At 39.1% G+C, this 9,625-nt stretch overlaps 1 protein-coding gene across 1 annotated transcript; it reads left to right on the top strand.

The window, feature by feature from the left end:
• The first annotated feature begins 6,431 nt into the window (after positions 1–6,431).
• On the top strand, positions 6,432–8,306 carry LOC103480873 (type-2 ice-structuring protein-like). Its single transcript, XM_008436076.1, has 6 exons — positions 6,432–6,528; positions 6,607–6,709; positions 7,097–7,206; positions 7,319–7,453; positions 7,538–7,646; positions 7,890–8,306. The coding sequence occupies exons 2-6, from the start codon at positions 6,640–6,642 to the stop codon at positions 7,976–7,978; spliced, it is 513 nt and encodes a 170-aa protein (XP_008434298.1). The 5' UTR covers positions 6,432–6,528; positions 6,607–6,639; the 3' UTR covers positions 7,979–8,306.
• The last annotated feature ends 1,319 nt before the right edge of the window (positions 8,307–9,625 follow it).

Genomic DNA, 9,625 nt, shown 5'->3' on the forward strand with positions numbered 1-9,625 from the left:
GGTACATGTTCACATTCTTTATTGACTGTATATCAAATATATTTTAAATGTAACTGAAGATATGACATAATACAACATATAATATTCAATAAAATGCAAAGACTTAAATCTTATTGTATAGACTAGGTCATCAAATCACTACGTTGCCTGTAGGAATTTTTAATGTCCAGCAGGTGTCAGTATTGAGTGACACAGTATCGACACAATATCAATACAGTGTTGCTATGAGTCGAAACGCCTCATGACGCCTCATTTACCCATCACTAGTGTTCACTGACGATGCTTTGTGGAAGTATTCCTGAGCCCATGCTGTTATTTCCTTGACATACCGTCAAGAAAAACTCTCCACCCAAAGGGGCTGATTGTTAAAATTCTCTGAATATGGTACAACTCAGAGACCAGCCAAAGAGGGTGAGCCTTAAAACAGATCCAGTGGAGGATGACTGCTCTGCGTTTTTTTCCAACAAAATAAACTAAATAAAATTGTGAAATGAGAAACTCTTCCTGTTTTTAATTTCACCTCCTTGTAGCTTGTAGTCATGCTGTTTAAATCAAATGTTGCAGCAACCCTTATTTCCATAACTAAGTTGCTAAGTCAGGAATTTTCTCCGTCAAACATGTTGAGCACAAATTAGCTAAAATACAAAGTTGTGGGGTTGAAGGAAGGAAATGACCCAGGGGTCATTTCCTTCCTTCTTTGGGAGGCGTTTCATCTGCACGTGTTCAGGTTGTGGAACATCATCCAAACTCACAGTTTGAAAATCTCCCAAACCCAGGAAAGACATACCAGCTGAGGAATGGCCCAAAGAAGGCTTCAAGCCAGAGTTACTGCCACCAAGTGACAAAATGGCCACTAAACTGAGAGCTTAACTTTTAGTGAGAGCAGTAAAATGAGGAGCCAGCTGTGGCTCTGCAGCATAGCCAAAAAATCTTCCAGTAAGTAAATACTAGAGAAAAAGACATATAACACATTTTACTTACTTTCACAATAGGAAAAAATAAATTAACAGTAAAAATCAGACCGCAGTAGCCAAAATAAATATACTACATGTTAAATTTTAGTATACTTGATCAAACTAAGTCAGATTAATCTTGAGCATACTTCATGTTCACTTAGAATTAGTTAACTTAAAATCTGACATTTTGGAACAACTCATTTTGTGCTTAGTGTATTTTAATAGTATTTAAATTTTATTAAAGCACAATTTAAAGTTAGCATATTTTGAGTTTACTATTAATGTGAATGGATTACATTTAAAATATACTTACAATGTACTTCATATATTTTCAATATTTTGAAAATGCATATTTAATATATTAGTAATGTGATTAGAGTATGCTACAATTACTTTTAGTTTATTATAACTGCTAATGAAGTAACTTTTTAGTTACTTAGTGTCTTTTATTATTCTGCTTTGCCACTTTGTACGTTTCATGCTTCATACACACATCGGTACTGCAAACACATCAGGTACCAGAACACAGAAGGATCCATTACAACACATTTCCAGGTGAAACACATTACATTGTGCTTTCAATATATCACCATTTAGGCAACACTTCATTTGATGGGATGTGCATAAGACTGACATGACACTGTTATGAACATGAGGAGTCTTTATGAATGTCTGACTGTTGTTTTGAAGTGTAATTCGGTAAATTCTGACACTTTAGTTGCTTTAAAAGTTATATTAAAATGTAAGTCCATTAAAAGTGCCAACTTTGCATTAAAATGTCATTATTTACCAAACATTGCATACCTGACACTTTTAATGGACTTCTTGCATTTTAAAAAGTACTGAAAAAATGGCAAAGAAAATGTATGACTTACTATTTCAGACGTTGTGGACTCTATGTATGTAGCATCATCAGAACTGATGACGATTGGGACTGGATTCCTGGGGTGGGAGAACTTTTCTGGGTGTCTTTTTGCCTGTGTAAGTTAAAAGTAGAAAAAAAATAGTCAGCAATGTCATAGAGTCAGTTGATGTTGGCATTAACTATGAAGCTGTTTTAAGTGTGGATTTAAGGAGACAAACCACCTCCTTTCCATCCATGATCTGAACACACTGATCCTTGCAGGGTGGTGAGGGGGGCTGGTGGTGCCCATCTCCAGCAGTCATCAGATGAGAGGCAGGRTTCACCCTGGACAGGTCACCAGTCCATCACAGGGCCCTGAAAGCCAACAACAAATTAAATATATGAAAGAGAAATGTTAGATTAACAAGGGGAATAAATTCTGTCCAATTACTTTCAAATTAAATCATGTTTATTCTGCACTTAGTGTTGGAAACACACCAGTTTCTGCTGTTAAAACTGTGGCCAGCTCAGGCCCGGCAGCATTGGGAGACATTAATCACCCACAGAGTCCGCTGTGCCCCACCTTGGACAGGAAGCTGTTTGTTGTTTCTACCGCAGAGTGGCCAACAGGTTCCCAAACTGTGGGGCGCGCCCCCTAGGGGGGGCACCGTGCCATTGCAGAGGAGGGGCGTGGGAAGCCGTCTGGATGACAAAAAAAACATGAACGCTGTATGCGCTGGTTTTTTTTTTTTTTTACCTTAGAATGACCAACTCTGTTATTCCTATGTCAATTTGATACAGTAGGGCAGAGGTCCCCAAACTTTTTCCTGTGAGGGCCACATAACTTTTCCCTTCTCTCGTGGGTGGCCGGAGTCAGTTTATGACCTGCGCTGCCAGAAATTGTTAACGGGGTGGTGGGGGTGTTTCTTGATTGATTTTTACCCAGAAAGCACATGGGCAAAAACCGTTAGTGAAACGGTCACTGGGACTGACTAGTATATATTTCATTAAGGGAAACCTGGAACACGTGTGTTCATCTGCTCTACCGCTAGCAAACAACCATACTGATTAAATGACATAAAAGTCAAGCAGTTCCCTAAAAGCCCAAAAGATGCAGCCTTGGGGACCACCGCAGCAGGGACCTCCGCGCCCCCCGCCACACCCACCAGCAGCCAAAACCGCTCAATCCGTTGCCAACATGTGGTAACTTGCTTTTCCAAGACGCCTTCAAAAGCAACATGAGCGCTACCACGCTCGCGCTGGGTTTACACCTGTGCGGCAGCGAAAGAGACCCGCTGCTGCTGTGCAGAGCCACGCAGGTGCGCTAGAATCATGGCAACAAAACGCTAAGAACTTTGTAGTTTTTCCCCCAAACTAACCGACTGAGTTGAGTAAAGTTTCTGGATGCAGGTAATGTTAGCTAAAAGATGACTAGCTAATATCAATACAGCACCTTAAACTTAACAAGTAGTCTGTAGGCTACCGTTGTCTATGTTCAGCTACGTACATTCATTTTGCCCCCCAAAAGGTCGAACCCCACCCCCCTTCCTCCCCCAGGACAGGGGTGCGCATGAATGGATGAACGAGATTCCCACTGTCCCTAACTCCCATCCAGCGAAACCACAGGCAAGGGAACGGGCTTGGCAGAATCAGCGGGGAAAGAAGACCCTGTTGAGCTTGACTCAACAGATTCTTGGAGACAGGGAGTCTCCAAGAATCCTCTCTCCCGCCTCCGACCCCCTCCCACACGCCGTTCAACCAGACAGCCATTTGTAATCCATAGGGGGGGGCACAGAAAAAGGTTTGGGAGCCACTGCTTCCACACTTCCCATATCTGTCCCCTCTGTAACTCTGTAGCAGTTAAAACTGTTTAATCCGTTGCTAACACATTGTATGCTGTTTTTCCGACCACCTTCAAATGCAACATGAGCACTAAGACGCTCGCTGCAGTCGAAACAAACAGCCTCCATATGCAGTTATAACATGAATGATTGTTATAGTAATAAAAGTCACAATAAAATTTATAAAATAATTATTTCTGAAACCAACATAAGTCTGTTTATATCTTTAATGCGCTGTTGATAATTAAACGAAGATAATTAATAAGCAAACTTACCACCAGCTAGCAACACGTTAGTAGCAGCCGTCATCCCTTCGGTTCCGTTGGTGACCCACATTTCATTTCCATCCGTTCTTGTCCTGTTGTGTTGTCGTCTAACTCAGACTAGGACGTAACCAGCTGGAATTTATCAAAACCACTAACTATTATAAAGGCTCTCTCTACTTTTAAGGAAATATTATGCGAGTAAAAACGGTGAATTTGAACAGCGTCTGTTCTCTTCTCTGGCTTCGTGGATTTTCTTCTTTTTATGGCGCGCGCGTTTAAAAAAAAACAACTGAAAGTGTGCAATACCGCCACCATCTGGTCCGGAGTAAGAACTGGAGCTAATGCCGTTTATTACTAGATCGTCCCTGTTTTAGTTAAGAACCACCGATTTATAGGTAGTACACTTAATACTTTGTATACTTAAAATATATCTACACAAATGATTTGAAATATACTAAGTATATATTTTTTTCACTAGGGTCTGTAAGTTTCATTACTTCGGCTGAATCATGATAAACTTGTTGTAACTCGTTAATCAAAACTAGCAAAACTGGCTGCATTGCTTTTATGGACTTAAATTTTTGTTGTTGTTGTTCAAGGTAGCAAATATTTCAATCACATTTAGCTCTTTAACTCTTACTTTAATGAGATGAGTTTGAAACGGGGGGGGTGGGGAGGGCTGAGAGTTACCACTAGCCAACAGCTGGTGTGTGGGAGAGAAGAGCAGATAGAAAATCAGAAATGTTTGACTTTAAAACCACAATATTTTTCCATGAAAAACCCTGGTGCTTTGATAGTTTACCTTAAGTTATGACACTTCAACTGCAGCCTATTTGTAAAACTACTCCAAGACGAACATGTTAAGTCACAATTATTGTATTTTAGTTGAATCTGTTGCATCATTTTATCAATTTAATTGATTAGTTTTATAATTAATTCGATACTTTTTTTCTTTTTTTTCCTTTGTATTACCATTAGAGTATAATGGCAAATAGTAAAAACCAAAGAATGCATTGTGGGACACCTTGCTGGTCACATAAACTTTGACTTTAATTCAAATTACTTGTTAGTTTTTATAAAGGATTTTTGTCTTTATTTTTTCAATGGATTGACAGGAAATCCACTGAAAAATAGGAGAGAAGAAAACTTGTGGCAAAGATCAATGGGTCGAGAGTCGAACCCGTCAGAGCTGCTGGGTCGAGGACCAGGGCCAATCTGTACAGGCTCCACACACTGTACCACCGACCTCAGTCAATTTTTAAAACCTTTATATCTAAAGAGGCCCTCAGTGTTTTGAACTCAAGTGCTACATAAAAAAATATTTTAACTCCTTAGATTGAAGTCAACATTGTAATTTGCCATACACCCAAAAATTCACAGGACATAGTTTTAGTGTTACCAAACCTTGACCAAAGTCTGAGGTCAGTCCTCTGACTGGCAGAATGAGCAAACGTTTCACCAAGAGCTGCTGGGTTTACCCGAAAAGTTACAACTTCTCTAAAAAATAAATCCTTATCATTTTGACCCTTATCATATGATGGGGTTTGCACATTTAGACTTTTACTTTATTACTTTTTGTTGCTTTAATCAGATTTTTGAATTGATAAAATGTGTTAAAGCGTTTTTGTCTGAAAACATTAGATAAAAAACTAATGTTTTTATCTCAATGTTTTTATCTGAAACAGCTTGTCCTGTAGCAGGAAGAGGAACAGCTTGTCCTGCTCTCTCCCATCCTCATCTGAGGACGTTAAACTGATAAAGGATTCCAGGATTAGTTGATCATGTTGGCTTAAATATGTTGTAATTTTCATATTATCTAAAAAAATTGCTGTTTGTGATACACCAAACTCATAGTTCTTTTCAAAATGTACAGCAAATGCATATGATGTACTGACAACAAAACCTTTATACAGACATGTTGCTTTCATACCATCAATCACCGTATTTGGCTGTTCTTTGGTCGGCTGCAGGCATTAATGAAACTTTTACATTTATCCAGACTACCATTTGGAAAATGGAATAAAGTCTATAAATATTTATAACATGCTTAAATAAAGCATGTCTTGTGCATGTTCCCCACTGACAACTTGTAAACATTTTTCCAATTATTTTCCACCAAATCTCTTTGTCCACAGCTTATTAAATAGCAAGTAATCAGCAAATCAGTAGCCAGATCCCAGCGCTTGGTAGAGCCAACAACTTTGTCGTTCACATAAGAGATGTTTACTTTGGGACAAATTGGGACAAAATGAATCTGGTTCCATTGGTCATCACACTTTTAGAGAGTAAAATATGGTGACAACAACACTGAAGTATCAACACTGTACTCTAACCCTGAAGTCTTAACTCTGGAGAATTTGCTTTGTGTCCTGAAACGGCAGGACTCATCAAACTCATCAGTTTGTTTGGAACAGTGAGCTGCTATTGTATCAATGTATTGGACTTCACTGTAACAATTTCAGTTCCTGTTGAATCAGGAATTTCTATCCAATTTCAATGAAATTGGATAGAAATTGATACATGTGAAAGTAGCTAAATTAAAAGCTCTATAAATAGCCAGTGGTTCTGCAGTAAGGACCAAAGGTGCTGGCTGGCTAAGAAGRCAGATCATTCTCCATCAGGTTTGCTGATAAAATGTCTTTTTTGCACCTTTGTTAGAATTTTCTTAACATGTATGCTTTGTTTTGTCTTTTCTTCAGCTTGCAAATCTGCATCATTTCGTCATCTACACCATGAAGTTGTTGGCTGTGTTCTTCCTTCTTTTCTCCATAATGGAGAAATACTCACTGGCACATGGTGATGGTGAGTATTTATTAAATATAAATAAATCATTAGTGACAAACATACTAACTCCTGTTTAAAAGGTCCCCAGATGATGGCTCTCCTGGTGACGGTCAGTGGATGTTTTCATTTCCTCTGCATTAGAGCCCAAAACGCAAACTCAAAAMTATATCTTCTTGTATTATTTGTACTCCTTCTCCAGATTATTTAGTAGGCKTATTATCTTAACATGTCACCACTGTACCTTTCAAAGTACACACTGAGTTATTTCTAATCAATGTGAGTTATTTTTTAGAATAAATTTAACGTTACATCATTTTGATGTTGTTGCTTGTCACAAATAACAGGCTTGCTATAWMACTCAWGCCAGCTACCCAATTTGATCTGAACTCTGCATTTGTTTCTCAGAACAAGTTAATTTGCTCCGGAGATCTGYTGATTGTCCCTCTGGCTGGACTGCAATCAATGATCGCTGTTTCAGCTACATTGACAAAACCTTGACTTTTCCTTCAGCTGAGGTGATTTCAGACAAGAATGTTCTCTTCATTTTTTTGCTGTCTTTTATTTTACAGTTCTTAATTGTCAAAGTCCAGCTACTTCTTCAGCACATCATTATGTTTTTATCTGTAGAAACACTGTCTGACCTTGGATGCACACCTTGCATCAGTTCACAGCCAAAGCGATCATGACCAGATCAAGAAACTGATATCAAAGGCAACTGGTAGCGACACTGCAGCATGGATYGGAGGCTCTAACACACTGCAGGTATTGTTACCAGTACACTTCGGTTGTTAAGTATTTTGTGAAACATTGAATGAAACATGTCATCTGCTGTATATTGTCTTCCAGTCAAGGGTTTTTAAGTGGACCGATGGAACCCCTATGACCTACACAAACTGGTGTATTCATCAGCCTAATGGAATTGTGCATCGGTTCTGCATTCAGATCAACACTACATGTAAAAGAACATTTCACACAGTTCATTTTTTTGTTGCTAAAAGGACTCATGGGTGAAAAGCTTACTTATAGTGTATGTTAACTTCATAGTTGACCTATATTTACATTTACTGTACTGACAGGAGGTGATATTTTTTTGGTAAAAAGTTTTATTTGATCAACTTTTCCAAAATATTTCATGACACAGTGTAGGCTGCTTAGTGATTTTTCTGATGTGATGTTTGATTTGTTTTCTTGCTCCTAGTTGACAAGTGCTGGGATGACGTGAGTTGTCCTCTTAGGATGCCGTTTGTCTGCGTCAAGAAAAACACACCACCCAAAGCTGCGGCTTAAAACAGATCCAGTGGAGGATGACTGCTGTGGTGGAAAATTACTACAAGTTAACAGTTGCTGATCATGTTATGTTAAATGCTTGTTAACTCTCACCAAATTAAGTTATTTGCTCTACATGTACAAGGTTGAAAGTTGTTTCCCACAGCCGCATGAGAACCAGACTGTCTTACCCATTTGTTTTGAATTCCTTATTCTTGGTATAAAACTCATGTGTTGACTCTGCCTGGCAGAGCTTTTCATGCAGACCTGCTTCATGATTGATTGTCCTATGAGCTCTCTGAGTTTTGCACAATTCATAAATAAACCTGATTGAGTGATTTTACCTGAACATCCATCCATCCATTTTCTGTACACACTAGTGGGTCAGGAGGGTTGCTGGTGCCTGTCTCCAGCTACTTTACCCGCACAGTGCTTGGTAATAATTTTTTTCCACAACACTCCTCCATGCTTTGTTTTTCCTGCAAAATAAAAAACTAAATAAMGATTGTGAAATGAGAAACTTTTCCTGTTTTTAATTTCACCTCCTTGTAGCTTGTAGTCATGCTGTTCAAATCAAATGTTGCAGCAACTTTTATTTCCCTGGGAGTTTTCTCTGAAATGTGTTGAGCAAGCACAAGTTAGCTAAAATACAAAGCTTGTGGCCCATCTTGGCACGAACATCATCCAACCTCACATTTTGAAAGTCCCCCAAACTCAGGCATGACATTCCAGCTGAGGAATGGCCCAAAGAAGACTTCAAACCAGATGTTATCTGTGGTATGATGGTCGTAAGAGTTTGTCCTGCAACTGAGCCCTCTTGTCCTGCGGGGACACACCCGGATTCAGCCTGGATTTATTCTTAATAACAGGATTTCTGCTGTTTGGATTTTGTGGATTACTGGCTTACTGACGAATTTGTGACKGACTTGGCCAAACTAGCAAACACTCAGACTGTTGGTGTGGACAGAGACGTAAGTTGGATGTGAGTCTTGCTGAGACTCTCAGATCAGCTGAGGACTCAAAAACTCATATAAGGGAATGCAATCGATCTTGGAGAAGTTGCTAGTTTTGGCTCAGTGGAACAAGCAAACTAATTTGGATAATTGGGAACTGAGATGTATCGGAGACACTTTAGGGAAAATTGAAATTCATAATCTATTCGACCTAAGACATTCTGTATCTGAATTGGCTTCCCCCGTGTGGCCTTGGAAGGGCAGCATATTTCCAATCTCCTTGAAGATATGTAAACATAACGCTCCTTCCCATTTCAACCTCTCTGTTATCCTTGCAGCTGTGGAGCTGAGTGCTCTCAGGGACATTCCTTGATAACAACACCTCTATCGGACTTCTGTCGGGAGGCTGAGCAACGTGGTTTCATGGCCCTGGGACGTCACCGCCTTCTCTCATGTCTATGTTTTGCCCTTTGTTTTGTCTGAATGTTGCTGTTTGCCCTAATGTGTCTTTTCCTCTTTTGTGTTTTAATTTGTTAGAAACTGTGGATTACTCCTATTTAACCCAGAAAGGGATTATTTTAGTTTATTAGTAATCTTAGAAATTGTGAAGTATGCACTATTTAGATCAATATTATTCAGCCCAGAAATGGAATCAGAATCAGAATTAGAATAACTACGGACTTAGAAACCAGAAATACTTAACAGGAACAGTGAC

This window comes from Poecilia reticulata, linkage group LG18 (genome assembly GCF_000633615.1).
Source record: "Poecilia reticulata strain Guanapo linkage group LG18, Guppy_female_1.0+MT, whole genome shotgun sequence".
Lineage (NCBI taxonomy): Eukaryota > Metazoa > Chordata > Actinopteri > Cyprinodontiformes > Poeciliidae > Poecilia > Poecilia reticulata.